At 40.8% G+C, this 24,700-nt stretch overlaps 2 protein-coding genes across 4 annotated transcripts in view; one reads left to right on the top strand and one right to left on the bottom strand.

The window, feature by feature from the left end:
* The window catches only part of PJVK (pejvakin), a 9,340-nt gene extending 5,269 nt beyond the window's left edge, over positions 1-4,071 (bottom strand). Inside the window, exons 1-2 of one of the 2 annotated variants that reach the window (XM_066346261.1) lie at positions 3,949-4,071; positions 141-336 (exon numbers count right to left, since the gene is read on the bottom strand). Coding sequence is in view for 1 of the 2 variants with exons in the window: in XM_066346260.1 (XP_066202357.1) it covers positions 141-336; positions 1,075-1,285 (407 nt within the window). In the remaining variant the exon portion in view is untranslated. Of the gene's footprint in view, positions 1-140; positions 337-1,074; positions 1,288-3,948 lie in introns of those variants that run through there. The other variant, XM_066346260.1, reaches the window with a different exon arrangement.
* PRKRA (protein activator of interferon induced protein kinase EIF2AK2) lies at positions 3,890-24,700 on the top strand. Of its 2 annotated transcripts, XM_066346262.1 has the most exons (8): positions 3,890-4,022; positions 4,538-4,707; positions 8,632-8,713; positions 10,843-10,921; positions 12,041-12,158; positions 14,222-14,316; positions 20,626-20,800; positions 24,008-24,700. In XM_066346262.1, exons 1-8 carry the CDS (start codon positions 3,958-3,960, stop codon positions 24,163-24,165), a joined length of 942 nt encoding a protein of 313 aa, XP_066202359.1. In that variant the 5' UTR covers positions 3,890-3,957; the 3' UTR covers positions 24,166-24,700. The 2 variants fall into 2 exon arrangements, with proteins under 2 accessions (XP_066202359.1, XP_066202360.1); XM_066346263.1 differs by lacking the exons at positions 3,890-4,022; positions 4,538-4,707 and having other exon boundaries at positions 8,632-8,762.

Raw genomic sequence — 24,700 nt, 5'->3', positions numbered from 1 at the left:
TATTTCAAAAAATCAAATAAATACATTACATTAGTAAAATATAACCCGAATGTTTCTTTCAATCATTATTTATAATGAAGTTGATATAATTAAAATAGTTAATGAAAACACTGAAGTATATTAAGGATCATTATACAGACCTTGTAGTAATTTCCTTGAGTAATGTTGAAACTTCCACTTCATGTTTAGTAACTACACCAAATGAAGCTTTTACTGCAACAGAATCTGATCCAGTAACATTAATCCCAACATCATTCACAATATGGTTGCCTCGCCTTCCATAGAGTGAAACATCTGATTCATCTTCATAATTCAGTAACTGATAAGATGAAATACCTTAAAAAAAAAGAAAATTAATACTTGTAAAATGGCAAGAATTCATGTAGTGTAGATTACATATAGTAAACATGTTAATTTACTATTTAAGATTCAATTACCCAACTATTGAGAAAGGCAATGTTTCATACCAAGATTAAAAATAGCAATCCAATTAATCAGAAAACAAGAATAAATTAATAGCCAGAGTACTTAAAATGAACTCATATTGAACAGGCCTTCTTAAGCATCAAGATCCCCTTGGTAGTGAAAGAACAGGAGTTTATAAGAAATAATTTGTCAAAATGTCAATTTATTTTCTAACCTAGCCTGTAATATATTCAGCTTGCCAACTGTAATAAGTGAACCATAAAAAATAAATACAAGTTACTTTCATCCCATTTGACCACGTGAGATAGGCTAAGACTACACAATAACCCCATTTTATAGATGAAGAAATACATTATTATGATGTCATATTATTAGCTGATTTGGTTGAAACTCTTCATAAAATAATTGAAATAAAATTACACAGTAAGTAACCTTTCAAATCGGCTTGAAAATTACTTGACCAATAGCAGATGACACTATTATAAACTTTAGGTACTGTTAATCATAATATTATTGCAATAGTAATAAAAAGTTTTTATTAATAAAAATGTGTAAGCATTACAAACATAAGCAGTATATATGACCTATATTTAGATTATCTAATATAGCTGAATGAGTAGTCACTCCCAAACACACATTTAAACTTACCAGCTGAAATTCCTCTGTCTCCTAGAAGAATATCTTTCAGTGTAAAAGGTGTCGAGGTAAATTTATTTCTAGGAAACAGAAAGCATCGCTTCTTTTTTACCACAAGACTTAGAGGTTGGTATTTGTCAGCCTCACTGAGGCTTGGAACAGGAACTAATCTCCCTCCATCTCCAACTTGCTTGACAAAGCTCTTGGTAGCGGCAGCAAACATATTAATATAGTATCAAAATGTTATCAGCTGCAACCCTCAGGTAACAAATCCATATTTGCAAGAAAATCAGGCACAAAACTAAGCCTTATTTTATTTTAAATATCATTATACACATTAAAAATACAAAGCATGGTTCCACCAAGTAGTTTACAGTGTACAATTCACAACACCGCCTCCCCTAGTGTGCTCAGGTGATGAATTATAGATTAACAGTGTAAAATGATACACTAAAAGTAAGTCTAATTTAAAATTGCAGTCTACAGAACTAAAACATACACAGAAAATAATTTTGAAATACTATCAACATCCTTAATGCGGGTCAAAATTAATAGTAGTTTGCCAGTTTTATGGGAAACATATAGCCTTAGGGGGAACAAGGCAATTAGGCACTAATAGGTATTAGCCCTGAACACCAGCCACAGTGTACCTAGTCCAAAGGGAATTCCTTCACAAGTCCATCATGCCAACTTCCGCAACAGAAAACTGCTGTTTTGAATCCTTATGGTATACAGTTCATTGTTTGAACATTTCATTTCCTGTCCTTGTATCAATTATAAGAACTGATTAATATAAAAAGTCACAGCCTAAAAAAAAGTCACAGACTATAAGGAAACAATTGTATGCAGATCTTATGAACTACTAAATGAAAATCACATGACACAAATAACTGGATAAACTCTGACCTATGGTTTCTTACTCTGAAGCTGGCACACAGGCATCTCTTTGAAAGGGGATCCCACGGCCTTTTTTTTTTCTTTTTGTTTCATTATTATCTTCAGTAACTCAACCTTTAAAGAGAGCTACATCAGATTTTAGCCTGTTTTAAAACAATTTTGTGGCTGAAAATACACTTTAGAAACCAATGTTTTTATTTTTTTTAATTTTATCGATTTGAGAGAGAAACGGGGAGGGAGGAGATGAGAAGCTTCAACTCTCCGTTGCTTCACTTTTAGTTGTTCTTCGCCACATACATGCCTTGAGGGGGCGGTGGACAAGTTGAGCCAGCGACCTTTAAGCTTAAGCCATGAACCTTTGGATCAGGATGATCCCCTGCTCAAGCCCACGGGGCCCATACTAAAGCTGGCAACCTCGGGTTACAACCTGGGGACCTCAGCGTCTGGTCTACCCTCTATCCAGCGCGCCACCACTAGTCAGGTTAGATTAATATATTTGGAAATAATGAGCTATTTGCTACTCACAAGATACTCATTAAAACTTTACATTAGTGGATAGTAATCAATTATATACATATATAGAGGTGGTACGGGAGAAAAAAAGAATAGGTTTAATTCAAGCCTGAAATAATATACACCAATTTGATTAGATTCTGGACACTTTAAATTTTGCTTTTAAATACCCAGGGCTTCCGTGCAACCTCCAAAAAACACTTTTTAATTAATGGCCCTTGGTGCGAACAGAACTGTGCAAAGCAATATTCCACAACACCGAGAAAGCACACGGAGTCATTTCTACGAGTCGCCAATGAACCCCTAGAGAAGCGATTCGGCACCCCACTGTCTGAGCCCTGCCAAAGGTGGGTGCATCCCAGGAAAATGCCATCACAACCAACACCACATGTGTGCAGAAACAGCATTTAATTGGAATCTGGTCCACAGAAAAGCCTTCGTTTACACCTAACGGGTCTTGTTGGGACCCACAGACCCAGCATTTACCTCCCGACGAAAGTCTGTAAGACAATGGAACCCACGGGGAGAGAAGGAAGGAGGGGAGTTTCTGGACGTCCCCGCGAGATCCTAAAGGCAGGGCTCGGACAGAAGAGCCCACCCAACCCTCAGGGGCTGATAACCGCGAGTCTCAAGCTTCCGGGCCAGGCCCATAAATGCTTTCTAAAAATTTTGCATTTGGAATTTTGAAATCTTTTTCTTAAAATGACGCAGCGCTCATCCTTCCAAGCTGGGCTTCAGCTCCCACAGATCCTGTGAGGTTTGCCAGCCCAACATGCCTCTCTGGGCAAGAAACGGCCTCCTTTTAAAGTCACAGATCTCCGACTTCGATAAGGCCGGGGACAGGATGCAGAGAGCCCCGAGGCCGACGTTGGGTTCGGCAGGAGCAGAAGAGCCGGGGCTGAGGAGGGGGCGGAGCCTGGAGGGAGAGAGGCAGGGCGGGCGCCAAGGAGACTGCGAGCCGGTGGGCGGAGCCTGGAGGGAGAGAGGCAGGGCGGGCGCCATGGAGACTGCGAGCCGGTGGGCGGAGCCTGGAGGGAGAGAGGCAGGGCGGGCGCCATGGAGACTGCGAGCCGGTGGGCGGAGCCTGGAGGGAGAGAGGCAGGGCGGACGCCATGGAGACTGCGAGCCGGTGGGCGGAGCCTGGAGGGAGAGAGGCAGGGCGGGCGCCATGGAGACTGCGAGCCGGTGGGCGGGAGCGAGTTTGGAGATGGCCCGAAGCCAGGAGAGCGAGGAGGCGTGGCCGGGAACCCGGACCCGCGCTGCCTCACCGAGGCCTCGCCTCCGCCTCCGCCCGTCCCCTCCGCAAAAGGGACACTGGAGGGGAGCTGAAGGGGTGGGAGTCGGGAGGAGAGCGGGGAGAGGAGCCGGGAGGGGAGGCGGCGGCGACGGCGCTGGAGCGCTCCTCTCGGGGACCGGCCGACCCGGGGAGCGAAGACGTCGATCTGTACCGCTCTTCCTCTCGCCGCTCAGCCCTACCTTCTCGACATGTCCCAGAGCCGGCATCGCGCCGCGGACCCGCCTTTGGAGCGCGAGGACAGCGGGACCTTCAGGTCAGCTCGCAGGCAATCGTGGCCGCGCATAGCAGGGCCGGGAATGGCGGGGGCGTGGGACCCCGCTGCCCAGCGGCATTGTGGGTAAAGTCCCTTCCTGCCGCTCTCGCCGCGGCTGCGGGCGGACCGGCTGGCGCTCGGCCACGCCCTCTCGGCGGCGCGCGGGCCGGGGGTTGGCGGCCGGGCCCCGCCCCTCCTGCGTCCTCGGTTGGCTGCCAGGATGGCCAGGTGGTTCGAGGCCTTCCAGGGAATGGGACTTGTGGGCTTAGTCCTGAGAGGTTGCAGCACCTCTATTCTCCTGTGAATCCGCTCTGCCTTCATTCAAGTTATGTCCCTAAAGACGTCGGCACTCTGCGCGCCCCTGTCCTGTGCCCGCTGCAGGGGGGCAGGCAAATGGTGCATCTTGCCAGCTCTGACCACAGGACCCGTTGGTGGTGGTTATAACTAGCCTCTCTATGCTTCTGCTTCCCTTCCGGCTTTGGTATGCAAAGCACACCTTTTTCTGTTTTTTGCAGTTTGGGGAAGATGATTACAGCTAAACCAGGGAAAACACCGATTCAGGTATTACACGAATACGGCATGAAGACCAAGAACATCCCGGTTTATGAATGTGAAAGATCCGATATGCAAATTCACGTGCCCACTTTCACCTTCAGAGTAACCGTTGGTGACATAACCTGCACAGGTTTGTATACACAGTTAATCCCCCGACGACCATACGGGTTGGCGGTCAAGACTTGGTATTATCAGTTGGACAAGTGCCCTTTTTATTGCAGATAGCTGCGAGGAGCAGGCTCTTGAAAATGAGACCTCTCATTTCAGGTCATAGGGACTTTCCAACGTCATCTGATTGTCTCCCTAAGTTTCTCTTCCCCAGATACCAAGAGAAGCTCAGGAACATCCTAGGATCCTCCTAGTGTTCTTCCAAGAATAGAGAGAAGCAGGAAAGGTTCTTAGAGCAGCCATAGCTGGATCAGTAGGTGCTGTTAAGTTATATAGTTTCCTAGATTATAGCGGATGCCAGGAGGCACGAACCCTGAAATTTCCGAGCCTCTTCCCGTTCTGTATGGACACATTTGGCACTTTGAACCTGTTGTACTACTACTCTCAATTCTGTACCCAAGCAAAATGAAGAACGCAAAAGGTTCAAATCCTGTATATTGATTACAAAGCAGCTTCTAGTTCCTGATACTGTACAGGTGTTTTAATACGCTGTTACCTCCGTTTTTAATACATGAGGAAATAGGTTCAGAGAGATTAGAAATAACATGCCCAAGGTCACACAGCAGTGAAGTTTCAAAGTTCAAACTCAGCTTATTATGGTCTGTGAGTTTGAACAAACTGAAGCTGCCCATTTATAAGTGTAGACATTTTATTACTTATATATCTAATCGCATACAAAAAATATGAATAGTAAATTTAATTTGGAAGAATGTCAAAGAATTCAGCAAGAAGGCTGAAATTCTTCTATCTGGTGGTAATCTAAAGACATCACTTGTGTCCCTGAAAATCTCGACTCCACTATTTTTATTGAATCCACTTCTAAGACAATTTTGAAGTATTTTGTTTGTCTATATGAGGCAGGTGGATTGGAGGTGTGTATGGCCAGTAGTCGCAGTCGTCGTGGCCATGCACATGCAAGTTCTCATTGGATTCTGGCAGATAGTAAACAAACAGTGGAGCCAAAAAATGGCAGGCCATTTCTTTATTAAATTCTCGCACCGGCCGATAAGCAAACACACAGGGAAAACACTTCCCTCTTCATTCAGAGCTCTCAAAGCCCTGACACATTATTCGGTTCCACAAAAAGGAGAATCTTCTCCGGGACCTCCTAGAATCAAAGGCTTCATCAGTCTCAGCGGAGCTCACAAAAGCCCCTCACCTCTGGTTCTTCATCTGCACACCTCTTTCCCTGCCAACATGGCCCCTTCCTCAGCACCCTGCATTCTCTCCTCTCTCACCCTGCAAACATGGCTTCTCTCTCTGCCTACTCTTCTTCTTCTCTACTCTTTTCAGAACTTTCTGGTGCTAAAACCTCTCCTCCAACAAACATTAGCAAAACAATGGCCCTTCCCAAGCAAGAAGGTAATTTACAATTTCACAGAAGACATATACCTGGCGCTGCCTAGCCCCCAATGCAAATTATAAGCAAGCAAACAGAAAAGTCATATTTTACAAACTTAATTGACCAACAAGGTGCTAACTGAAAGATTCTTCATGAGATTTATAGAATCAACAATGCATTTCTGCTTTAGCTGGTCTATTTTTTAAATATTCCGTAAAAATTCAAAGAAAAGTAGCTTTCCCCCCTTCAATGTGCTATAGACCAGAGATTAATAACCTATGGCAACCATTCTGCCTAGGCCTTCTATGCTCCTGCTCTTCTTACACTGCCCTGTCTTCCTTACAAGCTTATCTGCCTCCACAGCTTCAAATACTATATAAAGGTTGATAATTCTGAAATCTTTATCTTCAGCCCAGTCTCAGTTACAGAACACTGCATGAGCCTGTGCTTGGTGGGCGTCTTTGCTTGGATGACCCAGAGGCACCTCAGTATCTCATTGACTCAAACTGATTCCATCTTCTCTCTCAAATCCATTCCCTGCCTTCCCTAGCTCAGTAAAGGCATCACCATCACCCATTTGCTCATTATAGAAATTTGGGTCTCATCTTAACTTCTTCCCCATCCTCTGCCTCTTGTCAACTTTGTCACCAAATCTTACTTCCTAAATAGTATTTCTTGAATCCTTCTGCTTCTTTCTTCTTCCCATTGCTAATGTTTGGGCCACTGTCCTCTCCCATTTGGATTATGGCTGCAATCTTGTGGCTGTTCTTTCTGCTTCTAGTCTTGTGATGTTCGTTCTCCACATGGCAACCAGAGTGCTCTTTCTGGCCTTCAAGTCTGTTCATGTACCTCCTGTTCCTAAAATCCGTCCAGTGGTTTCCCCATAACCCTCTGGATAAATACACATTTGTTAATATGACTTACAGCCTTGCTGCTCAATATGTGATCAACAGCAGCACTGATATCATCTGGGCACTTGATGGAAATGCAGAATATCAGGTCCCATGTCAGACCTACTGGATCAGAGTATTATCTTCTACAAAATTCCCAGGCACTTCCTATGCACGTTAGAGTTTGAGAAGCACAAACTTAGGAGAGTGTTCTCTGACTTCCCTCCTACCCTCCAACTCTATCCTTTTATCTCAAAGTTTCTTCAAGTTCCTGTACTTTTATATAGAGCTCTTGAGAACACCTGCTCTTTGCCACTAAGGCTTTGCAGTGCTCTTTTCTCTGCCTAGATTGTTCTTAACCCCTGGCTCTCTTCATGTTACTAGCTTTTCCTAATCTTTCAAGTCTTCATTTAGTTATCTCTTTCTTCCCTCATGAAACCATTCTGAATCCTTACTAAGAGTAGGCAGCTGCTCCTTCTGCGTGCTCCCCTACAGCCTGCACTTAGGCCTGTCATTACATGTTCCATTCCATATTTCAAATACCTGTTTACAGAAGAAATTCCACTCTAGGGTCTGTGCTCTTTAACGGTAGGGACTGTTTGGTTCTCTACTGTATCTCTAATAACTATGTTAGTGGATAAATCGGTATGCTGCTTGTGTCTTCTGAGCATTGAGGGTCACGCTTGAAATTTATTCCACATCTCCTTCCTTTCCTTCACTCTAGAGGAATGGACATGAGCATTCTGATACCTCTTTCAAAGGGTTCTCAACACCTAGCTTGAACACGGAAGGAAAAAGATGGAATTTAGTCTTTGTCAGTTGTAATTACTTACTGAAACTAGGCATCAGTGTCAGTGATTAGTCAGGCCTATCCCCTGCCACCCCTTAGCTACCCAGGTAAGGGATACAGAATTTATTGAAGACACGTAACATAAACTTTCACCTTTCCTGAATTAATTCTTCCCACACTGAACCCAGTATATAGCCATGACTGCTTTGCCAGTCAAGGGGTTTAATCCAGTAGAGGACAGGCTATTAGAATAAAGTTGTGCACATTTTGCTGTCAGTGGCTCCCTTAAAGGAAGTTTCATGCTACAGAAGAATTTCTCTCTGTGAATGGAGGAAGAGTGAAATACTAAGTTGCCTTTCTTCAGACAGTATAGCATGGTCTTCTTTATTACCATTTTATGTAATAAACATATAATATAGACATAATATGGATTTATTTATTTATTCATTTTAGAAAGGAGAGAGAGGGAAAGAGAGAGAGGAGAGAGACAGAGAGAGAAGGGAGGGAGGAGCAGGAAGCATCAACTCCATATGTGCCTTGACCAGGCAAGCCCAGAGTTTTGAACCGGCGACCTCAGCATTTCCAGGTCTACGCTTTATCCACTATGCCACCACAGGTCAGGCGACATAATATGGATTTTTTATATAGGTATGCATAGAATTAAATACATAGAACTTTTAAAATCATGGGTTTTTTCATGTATTTTACATGGTGAATATTTTATTATAGTATATTTGTAGTGTATGTTTTTATTACTTAGTGTGTATATGTAAAACCTGTAATGACTTTGTTTTGTGCTGTGGAAACATCCATGCAAGCCTCACATTTTCACAGTGTATACTTTTGTTGTTCACCTTGCTTCAGGTGAAGGTACCAGTAAGAAGCTGGCGAAGCACAGAGCTGCAGAGGCCGCCATAAACATTTTGAAAGCCAGTGCAAGTATTTGGTGAGCTAAATTTCTTTGTATTCTGCAGCTCAAAAATATCATGGCTGAGGTAAGATTAAAAGTTTGAACACAATGCTCACAAAAGCCACAGAGTGAATAGTTTTTAGTATCTAGCTCTAAAATCTTCTTTATGAAAACCTACCATCTATTAAAGACAATTTTATCCTTAAGAAATTAAATCCAGCAGTTAATGATTAAATGAAGGCTGTCTTGAACTAGATTTTTTTTTTTCAGATGGTGTGCAACAGTAGAAAGCCAGAGTTTTTCTGGCAAATGTCTTACTATAGTAAGACTAATTATTTCTACATTGAGGAAAACAAGGTGTGAAATGCAAAAAGATCAGCTAAGAGCACTTTTAAGAATTCCGATTTGGAAGGAAACAAAAAGATTTCCTTTTATTATAGAATGTGTGCCAAATACAGAGGTTATTAAATGGGACGTTAATTCTTGTCATATCATTCCAAGATAAATTTGTTATCACTTTAGGTATTTTGAAAAGAGTGTTGGTCCTGGAGCATCTCATGTATCATACAGTGGTATCCTTTGGTTTCTAATGGGCACACCCTGGAGGATGGTATGCCTTCAATTGCTTCTCTCTACATGCGCTCAAATATATTTAGAATACAACTTGGTGTATCTGTTTACAGCTGACAGCAGAGGCCCATGGGATTTTAGGATGGGTTTTTGCTTTCCAGCAACAGCAAAACTTTTGACTCAGGCATTTATTTAGGCTCACATGCAGTGCTGCTCCTTTTTTCTAAGTTATGCCAAAAATTGGAATAGTTTAGCACTAACCAGTGTAAGCCTTGGATTTCGTAAAATGATGCTTGATTGTATAGTGCCATACGTTATAATTGCTTTATGCTGGCTTTTTCGACAATGCCAAATGGAATGGCAGATTTTAGATCTTTCCCTAACTAGTGACGGACATGCTATTTCTGTGCAGCCCAAAGATCAACCCAAAGTATTGTAGCAATGATTGTATGTAATGTCCTTCCAGCACATGACCGCTTCATTTTGTCTGCAAATAAGGCTAACTCACTTTACTATACGATATTTGTGCTTCTTAACAGATAAGATGGGAATTACTAAGCTATTGTGAAGCCTAAAGTGGCCTGATTTAATACAGAAACTTTCTTATTTCTTTATCACAATTTTTGGGGTAGCTTAGGCATGCAGCCTTGTAAGTAAATATTTATATCTCATTAGCCCGTGTAAAGCTTGAAATTCTGATAGAAAAGAAACTTGAGGAAGTAACAGTAACTAAATCTCACTTGTTATGAAAGAAACGACTCTTTATTTGCCTAGGTGGTAATAACCTTGGAATATAATTTATTCTGTGTCAGGCACCCAACATCTAAGTAACTAGTATTTCAAACTACTTACTAGAGGTTGTTCTCTTTTTTACTTATCACAATCTTCACATGCTAAAACCAGATTCGTGCAGGCCATCTATTTTATGTAGGATGCACATAAATCTTAGGATTATCCTAGCATAGAGCAGATGATATATCAAACAAATTTTTCTTCCTTAATTATCTGAATGAAAAAGGTTCATTTATGATTTGTATTATTCACAGGCTAAATCTCCTGACGAATTATTAGTCTTCCCTTTTTGTGTAGTTGTAACAACAGTTATATTTGTTTAAATACGTTTTATCAAGCACTAATTATATACAAAGTACTACAAGCACTTTGAAAGTAAGTAATATGTATTCCATATTACTTAATTAAGTAACATTAAGTTGCAGTTTTCCAAACTTAAGTCTGAACAGGGGAGAGGTGTCCTGAGGGATAGACAATTAAATGTATTTGTAAGAGTGTGTTACTATGATAAAATAGTTTACTTAAGAAAGTGTCATACCAAATGTTATAATGGTGCAAAGGAGGGAGAGATTATGTTCCACTGGGGTAAAACAGTAGGCTTTTTAGAGGAAGTGGCATTCGAAATATGCCTTGGAAGATGGATAGATCAGAGACTCGTGAAAGAGGTGGGAGAGAAGGGTGTTCAGGTAGAAGAAACAGCAAGAGCAAAGGAGGCATAGAGGGTTAAATAGAAAATGCTTGTCATGTGTTTAATAATTTGGGGGAAATTATTTGGTGTTATAACTCTTTTAAAAAATGTTTAGCTTTGCAGTTCCTGACCCCTTAATGCCTGACCCTTCCAAGCAACCAAAGAACCAGCTTAATCCTATTGGTTCATTACAGGTAAGTTGCAGTTTTCCAAACTTAACATTTTGTCTACTGAAAAAAGATGTTGTAGATTGATCAGATCAAGAGCTAAGAGAAGGAATTAATATTTTAAAAATAAGATGTCGCAATGTTTTGTTTTCTAAGTTATGATCATTAGTACAATACTAACTTAAAGTTATTTTTCTATTTATTTATTTTTTGGATTTTCTTTCATACATAGTATCTGCTTTTGGTTTGTGGAATTCTCATTTAAGATCAACAAGACATCAGTACACATGGAGAGTGTTTTATACTTTAAGAATATTTCTTGCCACTCTTGTGACAAACCTTTTTCTACTTCTGTTGAGACAGAAGACTTTAAAAAAACCAAATTGGGTACCTAATTCAAGAATAGGGAAGTAGTCTAGTTTATTCCTTTATTCTACCATTTATGTAGGTAAGTTCTACCATTATGTAGATATACACACACACACACACACACACACACACACATATACACATATATATACACAAACACACACACACGTATATATTCAGTTTTGAACTTCTGCACGCAGGTCATCCTTCTTGCCTGACAGTATTATTCATGTGCTCTGTTGGACAACTCTCCTCCTCATTATCCAGCCAGTCTTTTGATCTCTTTCCTGCTTTATGAGTCATTCTGTAGTGTTCTTCCTTTTTTCTCAACCTCATTCAGGTTCGTTTGCTGTCTCTGCTCCTCTTTTGCTCTTGATTAAGTACAGTAGTGAGCCTGCCATGGTATAGAAGTCTGTATGTAGGAGAGGAGAGGCTTTAGGAACTGTTGGCAGTGAGACCTATAGATATCCTCTTGGATGTTTCCAAAAAGAGCGATAATAGTTTGTCTTCCTTTTTGAACTCTTTGATATCAGCTCAGTGTGGCTTAATGAAAGAACACCGTTCATAGCAGGAAACAATTTGGATATTGTTAGACTTATAAGGTATGAAATGCAGGAATATCTGTGGGAAATACAGGGTCTTCCCTAATTTTTCCATTGTAGAATGTCATTATTTCTTTAAACATAGAAATAGAAATGGGATCAAAATTATGAAAGAGTATCATTTATGTCATTGCATAGTAAAAATTACTACTAAAGCCTCATCTCAATTTTCTAGGAATTAGCTATTCATCATGGCTGGAGACTTCCTGAATACACCCTTTCCCAGGAGGGAGGACCTGCTCATAAGAGAGAATATACCACAATTTGCAAGCTAGAGTCATTTATGGAAACTGGTACTTACTTCTTTTTACCCTCATATAATTGAAGGCGTTTGAAGTGTTTCCAGATGCTGAATGGCCATAGAAATTTCTGTTGTGATAATTTTTCAAAATTTTTTGTTGAGAAAAATTTGATAACAATCCTAATCTACTATCTCTAACTTTGTGCAGATAAATTAAAGTATAAATATATGGCTTACGAATATGGCCCTGGCCGGTTTGCTCAATGGATAGAGCATTGCCCAGCATGTGGACATCCTGGGTTCCACCCCCATCAGGGCACACAGGAGAAGTAACCATCTGCTTCTCTTTCCGTACTTCTCCCCTTTTTCTTCCTCTTCCTCTCCTGCAGCCAGTGGCTCTGTTGGTCCAAGCACTGGCCTCAGGCACTGAGGATAGCTTAGTTGGTTCCAGCATCAGCCCCAGGCAGGGGTTGCCAGATGGATCCCAGTCGGGGCACATGCAGGAGTCTTTCTATCTCCCTTCCCTGCACTTTTTTTTAAAAAAAAGAATGCTGGCCCTGGCCGGTTGGCTCAGCGGTAGAGCGTCGGCCTAGCGTGCGGAGGACCCGGGTTCGATTCCCGGCCAGGGCACACAGGAGAAGCGCCCATTTGCTTCTCCACCCCTCCGCCGCGCTTTCCTCTCTGTCTCTCTCGTCCCCTCCCGCAGCCAAGGCTCCATTGGAGCAAAGATGGCCCGGGCGCTGGGGATGGCTCTGTGGCCTCTGCCCCAGGCGCTAGAGTGGCTCTGGTCGCAACATGGCGACGCCCAGGATGGGCAGAGCATCGCCCCCTGGTGGGCAGAGCGTCGCCCCTGGTGGGCGTGCCGGGTGGATCCCGGTCGGGCGCATGCGGGAGTCTGTCTGACTGTCTCTCCCTGTTTCCAGCTTCAGAAAAATGAAAAAAAAAAAAAAAAAAAAAAAAAAAAAGAATGCTTAGACTTCTTAATTTGATGTTTCTAAAAATTATAAGTTGTTAACAGAAAGACATAACTAATTGACACTTTAAACAGTTCTCATCGATGTATTAGTGACTTTAAAAATTTCATTTGATGTTTCAGAAGCTATTCTTATGGCCTAGAAAACATCTTGTTTACTTTTGAAAACAAGATGAATAAGAGGCTAGATGACATAACCCTGCAGTGAGATAAAAATAAAGTAGAAATTGTTCTGTTAAATTAAATAACTTCTATGTTATAAAGGCCATAAACTATGAGAGAGAGAGAAAAAAGTCACTTAATAAAGGATTCCTATTTTAACTTCTCTAACATGGTTGCATCATTTTTAAAGTGGCTTAAAAGGGAATTTTACCTTGGCTATGTGTTACTTTCAACTAGTAAGCTGTGTGGGCCAGTACAGAAAGCTCTGGGCCAGAAGCAGGAGCCTCGGCTTCTGTTCTTGCTGCAGTCCTTGGTTTGCAAGTTAGGCAAGTTACTTAGTCTCTCTGAGGCTCAGTTTTTAAATCTAACAAAAGCATGGAAGGAAATAAAATATATGGTGTCTTTCAACTTCAGTATCTCCTTTCTTATTCATGTTAGAGAAATTTCACATAATTGTCAGTTTATAGGAAATTGTAAATAGAAAATAAACATTGAGAGAAAGAAGTTGTAATTCAAATATGCCTTGATAAATTTGAATATTTGGTCAGAATTAAACCAAATAGAATTCTTTAAAACTAAACATAGAGAAATATAACTGTTAAAGAAAAACAGAAAGTGTAACTGTTAAAGATAAATTGTTGAAAGGAATGCCTTTGAAAATGTAAGAATTAATAGCTGTATGAATCACAACAACCAAAATGTCAGGTCAGCAACCAGGAGATTGTGTTCTCATTAAATACAATATACATTTGATCATTCTCTGTGGATACATTTCTTTTCTTTTATTTAAATGTTTATTTTATTGATTTTAAAGAGAGGAAGGGAGAGAACAGGAGAGACAGTAACATCTGTTCCTGTATGTGTCCCGGCCAGTATCAAACCAGCAATCTCTTCACTTTGGGACAGTACTCTAACCCACTGAGCTATCCGGCCAGGGCACATTTCTTTTCTAAACCTACAATTTCTTTTTCTCTATTTAGGAAAGGGGGCATCAAAAAAACAAGCCAAGAGAAATGCTGCTGAGAAATTTCTTGCCAAATTCAGTAATATTTCTCCAGAGAACCACATTTCTTTAGTGAGTAATCATATAGCTATGATGTTAATGTGATATTAAGCATTTCTTGCTGTAGGAAACTTTCCTAGATTTCATGTTGTACAGATACTTCAGAGTTGCAGCTTTTTAAATCTTTTCATTGTTTAGTTATACACACTACCTGAATTTAATCTGCTTGCTATATGTGAGCCAGGGTCACAGGGGTGACCAGGTTAGAGGGCTTAGGAAGCACAATGAAATTGAGAATACTATGGGATCTAAAGATGATAGGACCATAGTGCTATTTTTGCCTTCAAATTAATAGTGTGTTCCCATCCCTTTATTTATTCATTCATTTATCCACTCAGTAAACATTTAGTGGGCTCGTACTCTGCACTAAGCTTTGTGGTGGGTTCTGGCATCCAGTTAATAAGATAGTCCCTGCTCCTAAGGAGTTCACAGCCTACTGAAAAAGAGAAAAGAAATCTGCAGACTGGTCCTTACAGAGGCTGCTGTGGGAACAGAGGAGAAGGCATCCAACTAAGACAGGGTTTGGAGAAGGCTTCTTGGAGGAAGTAATATCTTAGTTGAGACCTGTAGGATGAGACTAGGGAGAAAAAATTCCAGAAAGAAGAAAGAGCAGGAGTGAAATGTCATATGCAGTCTAGGAACCCTAAGTAATTGGGTATGGCTAGAGCATAGAGTTGACGGGAGTCTCAAACTGTTAGGCCAAAAAGGTAAAAAGGGATTAAATCTTGCAGGAACTGCTGTATTAAGGAGATTAAACTTTATCCTGAGGATAGTCCAAAGCCATTAAAGAATTTTAATCTGGAAGGACAGGATCTAATTTGTACAGTGGTACCCTGAGATAGGAGCAGACCAACATACAAATTTTTTTAAGATACAAGCTGCAACTCAGTTGTATTTTTGTTCGAATTCCAAGCAAATTTCCGAGATACGAGTCATGATTCGGGAAGCTGCTGCTCATTGGCACGTTGGCACACGGGTCCAGTATTGGCAGCACAACACCAGCATCTGGTTCTTTCTCACGTGTTACCTGCAGAATCAAGTTGAATCTCATGCACTGTACTCGTTCTTGCATCATTTTTGCATTTTTTACTAACTTTTTTTGTGTGCTATCATGGGGCCGAAGAAAGTGAGTGTAAAGGACAGTGGTGAGAAGAAGAAGAGAATGATGTCGATAGAAGTAAAGCAAGAAATAATAGAAAAACATTAGCGTGGTGTACAAGTGATTGAACTGGCAAGGCTGTACGACTGCAATACAGCTACAATTTGTACCATCCTTAAACAAAAGGATGCCATCAAAAGCATAAATCCAGCAAAAGGAACTACAATTTTGTCCCAATTAAGGACAAATATCCTGAAGAAATGGAGAAGCTTCTGCTGGTGTGGGTGAAAAGAAAGAGCTGGTAGGAGATACAGTGACGGAGACTGTAATATGCAAAAAGGCAGGTATTATTTACGGCTACTTGAAGAAGAAAGAACCATCAACCTCAAAAGAGGCAGCAGAAGAAGGCCTTGGCCGGTTGGCTCAGTGGTAGAGCATCGGCCTGGCGTATAGGAGTCCCAGTTCGATTCCAGGCCAGGGCACACAGGAGAGGTGCTCATCTGCTTCTCCACCCCTCCCCCTCTCCTTCCTCTCTGTCTCTCTCTTCCCCTCCTGCAGCCAAGGCTCCATTGGAGCAAAGTTAGCCCGGGCACTGAGGATGGCTCTGTGGCCTCTGCCTCAGGTGCTAGAATGGCTCTGGTTGCAACAGAGCGACGCTCCAGATGGGCAGAGCATCGCCCCCTGGTGGGCATGCCGGGTGGATCTCGGTCGGGCGCATGCAGGAGTTTGACTGCCTCCCTGTTTCCAACTTCAGAAAAAAAAATACAAAAAAAAAAGGGGCAGCAGAAGATACGTTTAAGGCAAGTCACAGCTGGTTTGAAAATTTCAAGAAGAGATCTGGCATCCACTCGGTGGTGAGGCATGGTGAAGCTGCGAGTGCTGACGTTAAGGCAGCTGAGGAGTACATCACACATTTTGCTGCACTTATTGCAAAGGAACGCTACATCCCCCAACAAGTGTTCAACTGTGAAGAAACAGGATTGTTTTGGGAAAAAATGCCCCAGAGGACTTTCATCACCACAGAGGAGAAGAAGCTGCCAGGCCATAAACCCATGAAAGATCGCCTGACCCTTGCATTGTGTGCAAATGCTAGCGGTGACTGTAAAGTAAAGCCACTGCTAGTGTATCATTCCGAATATCCTTGAGCCTTTAAGACTCACAAGATTCTTAAAAACTGCAGGTTTTGTGGCGCTCCAACGCTAGGGCATGGGTTACGCAACAGTTTTTTATCGAATGGGTAAATCTTGTCTTTAGTCCTGGAGTGAAGAAATATCTTCAAGAAAATAAACTGCCTGACCAGGCGGTGGCGCAGTGGATAGAGCGTCAGACTGGGATGTGGAAAGACCCAGGTTCGAGACCCCGAGGTCGCCATCTTGAGCACAGGCTCATCTGGCTTGAGCAAAAAAAAAGAAAAAAAGCTCACCAGCTTGGACCCAAGGTCACTGGCTCAAGCAAGGGGTTAGTCGGTCTGCTGAAGGCCCACGGTCAAGGCACATGTGAGAGGGCAGTCAGTGAACAACTAAGGTGTTGCAGTGAAAAACTGATGATTGATGCTTCTCGTCTCTCTCCGTTCCTGTCTGTCTATCCCTCTTTCTGACTCTCTCTGTCCCTGTAAAAAAAAAAAAAAAAAAAAGGAAAAAAAAAGAAAATAAATTCCCAATAAAAGTAATCCTTGATAATGCTTCCAGCCCACCTACCTGGTCTTGAAGATGACATTTTCAATGAGTTCAAATTCATGAAAGTTCTCTACCTCCCACCCAACACGACTTCAATTTTGCAACCTATGGATCAGCAGGTCATTTCCAACTTTAAAAAGCTTTACACAAACACTTGTTCCATCACTGCTTTGAGGTGACTGAGAATACAATTCTAACCCTTCGAGAGTTTTAGAAGATCACTACAACGTTGTGATATGTTTACGCATTATTGACTTGGCATGGCAAGAGGTTACAAGAAGACCCTTGAACTCGGCATGGAAAAAGTTATGGCCTGATGTTGTTGCAGACAGGGACTTCGAAGGATTCAAACCAGAGACTGAGACCGAGGTGGAAGCATTGGAGGAGATTGTGTCCCTCGGAAAGTCGGGTCTGGAGGTAGATGAGGGTGACATAAACAAGCTTGTCGAGGAACATGAGGAGGAACTCTCAACTGAGGAGTTGAAGGAGCTACAGATGATGCAACATACGGAGTTTCTGCAAGAGATTATTAGTGAGGTGGAGGTAGAGTTGGAGGAAGCGATTTCTTTTCTTTTTTTTTTTTTTTGTATTTTTCTGAAGCTGGAAATGGGGAGAGACAGTCAGACAGACTCCCGCATGCGCCCGACCAGGATCCACCCGGCACGCCCACCAGGGGGCGACGCTCTGCCCACCAGAGGGCGATGCTCTGCCCCTCCGGGGTGTCGCTCTGCTGCGACCAGAGCCACTCCAGCGCCTGGGGCAGAGGCCAAGAAGCCATCCCTAGCGCCCTGGCCATCTTTGCTCCAATGGAGCCTCGCTGCAGGAGGGGAAGAGAGAGACAGAGAGGAAGGAGAGGGGGAGGGGTGGAGAAGCAGATGGGCGCTTCCCCTGTGTGCCCTGGCCAGGAATCGAACCCGGGACCCCTGCACGCCAGGCCAACGCTCTACCACTGAGCCAACCGGCCAGGGCCAGGAAGTGATTTCTACAAGTGAAATTAAAGATATGCTGGCAATGTGGGAGAAGCTTTCAAGTTTCATTGAAAAGAAACACCCAGACAAAGTTTCAATTGGTTGTGCTTCAGCACTTTTTAATGACACCTGTTTGTCACATTTCCATAACATTTTAAAAGGCAGGCAAAAGCAAACCTCTTTGGATAGATTTTTATTCAAAAGTCCTGCAAGTGAAAGTGCCGAAAGTACAGCCAAAAAGGCAAAAACAGGTGATGATTAAATGAAAAATATGTAATGTTAAGCTTAAGTTAGGTTTAAAGTTAAGAAAGTGCATTTTTTTTACAATTAAGTTTTTGTGTTTTCATTTTAAGTAAGAAAGTGCAGTTTTAGTTTTGTTTAAAGTAAAGAAAATGCAGTTTTAGTTTACATTTAGTGTTAAGAAAGTGCAGCTTTAGTTTACATGTCTACAGTGCCTCCATCTCTTCCTCCTTCCTCCTCCTCCACCATTCACCTCCGTTAGCCACACTCGTCTGTCTCCAAGGTAAGAATACAGTACTAAATAACACTTCTTTTATATATTTTGTTATGCATTGGTAAAGTATACATGTGTGTTTCTTAATTAAAAACGTCTTTTTTCATAATTTAGGATGGTTTGGGGATGTTTCACAGGGCTGGAATGGATTAAATCTATTTTCTTTTAAATGAGAGAAATTTGATATACGAGTTGACTGACTTACAAGCTCGGTTACAGAACGAATTAAACTCGTATCTCAAGATACCACTGTACATTAGAAGAGAAATCAAAGTTGGCTGTGTTATGAAGCATTAGTGACTATTAGACCTGTAGGAATGCTGTTATAAAAAGTGATGAGATATAATGGTGGCCTAGATTAAGAGAGTGGCAATACAAATGGTAGACTTAAAATTATTTAGAATACTAAAGTGAAGTGGGCATGGTAATTGATTGGATGTGGGGAGTAAGGAAAAAGGAGGAAATAAACATTTTTAGCTTGGCAACTGAGTAGATAGTAGTACCATTCATTCACTTAGGGAATACAGGAAATGAGTAAGATTTGAGGAAGAACAGATAATGAGCTAAATATAGCATATAGTGCATTTGAAAGACAACCAAGTAAAAGAAATACAAATGGTTATTTTAAAAAATGTTCAGCTTCATTCATGCAAGTTAAACAATATATTAATTTCACGTTTTAGATTGACAAACTGTACAGAGGTTGATAATACCTGGTGTTGGTGTGAGGGTATGAGAAGATAAGCACCCTCCAAGACATTTGATGGGAGTACAAAGTGGTTCAAAAATCAGTTTGGAAATACTTATTAGAATTAAAATCATGCATGTTCTTTGATTCAGCAATTCTTCTAAAAATTAATCTACAGAGAGTTTATTGTAACATTGTTAAAAGCAAGAAACCAGAAACAGCCTAAAACCCTTAGTTGGAGGGTGATAAGAAATATAGTGCATGTATATGCACTGAGAAGATGAATGAATAAGAAGAATGAAGAAGATATAGAGAGTAAGCTATCATTTTTGTTTAAAAAGATTATGTGTATACACACACACACACACATACATGTACTTGAATAAATCTTTGGGGAAAGGATGGTAAGAAAAGAGACTATTATTCATTAGCTGTTTGTTCTTATTGAAAGTTTTTTTTAACCATATGAATGAAGTATGATTTAAAAACAATTTTGTTTAAAGTTTCAATCAAAGAATGTAAAATTCTATTTAGTAAATTTTACAAATTACTCAGTTCTATATCATGGCCCTCTCTATGATCTTTTGAAAATTTCTTGACCTCTGTCTGGGTTCATTAATAAATAAGACTAAGGACAGGTTGCCCTACTTAACTTCAGAGTAATTGTTTTTGGTTTTTTAAATGGCATAATATAGGAAAACAAGTTGAGAACCAAAAAACTAACATGAAAATGTAAAACACTAAGTACAGGTGAAAGGGGAAAAATATGGGAGAATAAAGAAAAAAGAAAAAGAAAGAAAACAAAAACATAAGCGCAGTTGGGTTCTGGGATATAAGTCTGAGAACTTTTTAATATTCAGCCATTCATTTGAACAATTTGTTCTTCTCAAACCCAACATGTACTTTTCACATTTCCTACAGTGTGCATGTTTTCTGTTTTACAGCTTTTGGTTACAGTAACTGGTATTTAATATAAAAAAATCATAAAGTTATGAAAATTGCTTTATATTTTAATTTGTAGATTGCTATGCTAGTCAGATGCAATTATTTGCAAATTTGTTATAGTACTCTTAAATATCTTTTGTCCTGATGCGAATATCAGAAAATTTGACTGAGAGACATTTGTACTATACAAAAGTATTTTAAAATACTTCCAGTATATTATTGCACATGCTTCTTTTTTCTTAACATCATGGTATTTGTTAAATGTGTGTGCTTGTTAAGCGTTGTCTAGTTTAAATTAGAAAGTTAACCAAATGACATCTATTTAAACATGCTTTATAAAGTATTAAATGTGAGTACCTTCTAAGTACTTCTAATTACAGTTTGGAATCCAGTCCCAATTAAGAGTCTCAATCTTCATTTCTGCTTTTCAGACAAATGTAGTAGGACATTCGTTAGGATGTACCTGGCATTCCTTGAGGAATTCTCCTGGTGAAAAGATCAACTTCCTGAAAAGAACCCTTCTTAGTATTCCAAATACAGATTATATCCAACTGCTTAGTGAAATCGCCAAGGAACAAGGTTTTAATATAACGTATTTGGATATAGGTATGAGGTTTTTTCTGGCTTATCCCAAAACATGTTTCTTTTAAGACTATGTTTGAGAAACAAAAACTTTTATTATAATTGATTTCATTGATTAGGAACTCTATATATAATTACCACAGCAGTAATGTTTATAATTGATATGTTCCATTCTTACAAATAGTGTTAACAATAGCTAACATCTCTACAGTTATAATAATACTAGAAAACCCGGTGGTCATACGAAATGACCACTGTTCTAAATATTATAAATTGTAATTAAAATGATTTGTACAAAGGTGTCTGCTAATTCAAACTGAATTACCCAGGGCAGGCAGCGAGGACGCCCCTTTGCTTACTGCCCCACAGGGTTTCCCCCTTCTACTTGCTTAATTGTTTAAAGTAGAGTGCAATGAAGGAAACCACTGGTGGTACATTTCTTAAGAGCCACCGCTAGCTCAATAAATAAAGGTGATTTAAATAATAAAATGTTAATTCACAGGTCAAAGATCTCTTTATACACAACATTTCTTGTGTAGATCTTTCCATCATTTTTAAGCTCGCCTTGCAGAGGACCATCAATTATTTTTAATTTTACGTCCGTTCTTTCACGAACTCTTGAACAGGCAACATAAAGTTGGCCGTGTCCAAATGCAGGCTCAGGTAAAAAAAATGCCAACACGCTTAAGCGTTTGGCCCTGAGACTTATTGATGGTCATAGCAAAGGCAAGTTTTACAGGAAATTGTCTACGTCTCAATTGAAATGGCAACCCTGTTTGAGATGGAGCCAAATCAATTCTTGGAATGACATGTATTTCACCTTTAGAGGAGCCAGTCAAAGACTTAGCTATTATGACATTATTTTTCAATTGGAGAACCTCTAAAGAAATTACGTTAAGATGTAGTTTTTATGTAAAACAGATGATTGCCAATGCAAACAAATGTTCACCTTCCCCCTGACCCGCTCAATTTGCGTTCAGCCGTGGCAACTTCACCCCATTGGCTAGTACAGTTATGCAAGCAACCAATAAGCTATTGGCGACAAACAGACATTTAAGCCGCATATAATAAAGAAAAACAATCATAGCTCAGATTTATAGTTTTTACTGTGTGGCAAGCACTGTTCTAAGGACATTACAACAAACCGACCCTATGAAGTAGGTTCTATATATGGGCACAGAAAGGTTGAGGAGCTTGTCGCAGACCTCTCTGTATGCCAATTCTGGGAGATACATGGGGCAGGTCAATTCATAGCTTTATCTCACTCCACTCATCATCTCTGTTTTCTCTGCCCTTAATCATTTAGGTAGACAAATGCTGAAAGACTAGAAAGCAAGTCAGGTGGATTTTCTTTTAGTCCTATTTATAAATCTTGCTAATTGTGCATATGTGTGAGCACATGGCATTTATTGTCTTGATTGATATAATATGTGAATATTATATCAATTGATATAATATGTGAAGAATTCGATGTCCTCTGTGGCAACCTCAGTGAGCTGTGGGGACCTAGCCTGTCAGAGCTACTAGCACTGGGAAAGTAGGGTGTTTAGAGATTGAAAGAACTTACGACTTTCTCTGCTCTTTTAGGATCGAATGATGATGGGGTCAAGTGCAGTGTCTTAATATACTGAGAATAAGGCCAAATGTGGGAATATACCATAGTACAGACAGAGGGGCCAGAAAGGGTGGCGGAGGGGGCAAGCAAGTTGGGGACAGCTGTTTAATGGGTATGGTGTTTCCTCATGTGATGATAAAATGATGATGAGAATGTTTTATAACTAGATAGAGGTGGTGGTTACACAACATTGTGAATGTATATACTAAGTGCCACTGAATAGTTCACTTCAAAAATAAAAGACCCTAGATGCTAGAACTAGAGCCTCTTCAAGGCATTAGATAATCCCATTGTATCTGGATATTTTCTGCTCTATTGACTAACCGAAATAACATTTAATCATGACCCTTTTAACATATCATAACTCATGTGTTTCTACTTCTTTCCTTTGTCTTACTTATCTTCCATAAGAGTGATTCATCAGTTGATGAGATGAACATGTTTGCTGAGTATAGGTATTGTTTTTAAAACATTCTGAGCTATATACAAGATGAAACTGGACTGTTCGCACAGTTTATAACCAAAGAACCTGACAGCACAGGGAGATCTTGCCCTGAACCATTTATTTCCTAGTTCAGATGTCTACAGAAAATAACCCTAGACTTCATAATGAAAAATACAATCTCCCCATTCTCTACCCAGTGGTTTTTTCTCTTTTAAAAAATTGCTATGCGTGCGGAGGACCCGGGTTCGATTCCCGGCCAGAGCACACAGGAGAAGCGCCCATTTGCTTCTCCACCCCTCCGCCGCACTTTCCTCTCTGTCTCTCTCTTCCCCTCCCGCAGCCAAGGCTCCATTGGAGCAAAGATGGCCCGGGCGCTGGGGATGGCTCTGTGGCCTCTGCCCCAGGCGCTAGAGTGGCTCTGGTCGTAATATGGCGACGCCCAGGATGGGCAGAGCATCGCCCCCTGGTGGGCAGAGCGTCGCCCCATGGTGGGCGTGCTGGGTGGATCCCGGTCGGGCGCATGCGGGAGTCTGTCTGACTGTCTCTCCCCCGTTTCCAGCTTCAGAAAAATGAAAAAAAAAAAAAAATTGCTATGGTTCAACTAGCCCAGTGGGTGGCAAACCGCAGCTCATGAGCCACATGTGGCTCTTTGGCCTCTTGAGTGTGGCTCTTCCACAAAATACCACATGCGGGCACTACCTCGGTTGGTAGGTACATAAGGAAAGTGCCTACCTATATAGTTTAAATTTAAAAACTTTGGCTCTCAAAAAAGAAATTTTAGTCATTGTACTGTTGATATTTGGCTCTGTTCACTAATGAGTTTGCCGACCACTGAAGTAGCCATATTAGAATTGTCTTGGAAGCTTAAAAAAAGAAAGAATCTGGCCTTTTTAACGCCCAGACCTGCATTTATGATTGAGCAGGTGGGAGTGAGCGACACCTGCATCTCTTTAAAGTTCCCTCAAATGATTATGAAGTACATCTGTGTTTAGAACTTCTAGAGCTGAGCCATTTTGTTTTGTTTTTTATTTGTATGAGAAGAACAAAGATGATGAGTAAATGGAGTAGTCTTCCATGGTGTTTCCAGAGAAAAACAATGATAAAAACTGTTTACACAAAGGATCTACTTATGTACACTTAATAACCATCATGTTTGAATATGTCATTGCAGAGGAACTGAGTGCCAACGGACAGTATCAGTGCCTTGCTGAACTATCCACCAGTCCCATCACAGTCTGCCACGGCTCTGGGATCTCCTGTGGCAATGCCCAGAGTGATGCTGCCCACAATGCTTTGCAGTATTTAAAGATAATTGCAGAAAGAAAGTAAACTTGGAGCAACTTAGAACACCCTTCAGCAGTACATAAAAACTTTCTCTTTCACCCCTTCCCAAGTAAAACGTGTACTGTAATGTTTGAGGTTTTGTGCTGTTTCTAAATCTCTTTCATAGATTCCATCAGCAATCCAGATTTAATTATCTCCTAGTTGTTATTAAACTCTTTTTAATGGCTTCAACTTTGTATTGGTATGTTGTATTTATAAACTTTGTACCATAGGCAGAGTGTAGCACCCATTTGACAAAGTCATGTACATAAAGGGAAGAAACTGCATGTTGACTGGAGACGATGAAGTACAACTGCTAACAGCAGTCTTTCTTACTGGTGCCTAACCTTGTGCAAGCTTTGGAAGGGGAACTCGAAGGAAGCTCCTTAAGAGTGAGGCTATGCACTAACAGGCTTTTTGTGAACAGGATTGTTAAATGTCAAGGAACATGATTGGTCTGCTGTGTATGCGAATCCATGTAATAAAGAGCAGTTGTTATAATGGGTTCTACTCATTTTTATTAAAAGTGTTACTGACTTGA

This window comes from Saccopteryx leptura, chromosome 7, assembly GCF_036850995.1.
Source record: "Saccopteryx leptura isolate mSacLep1 chromosome 7, mSacLep1_pri_phased_curated, whole genome shotgun sequence".
Lineage (NCBI taxonomy): Eukaryota > Metazoa > Chordata > Mammalia > Chiroptera > Emballonuridae > Saccopteryx > Saccopteryx leptura.
The sequence above is the reverse complement of the archived record's forward strand: the minus strand, read 5'-3'. Positions and strand labels throughout refer to the sequence as shown.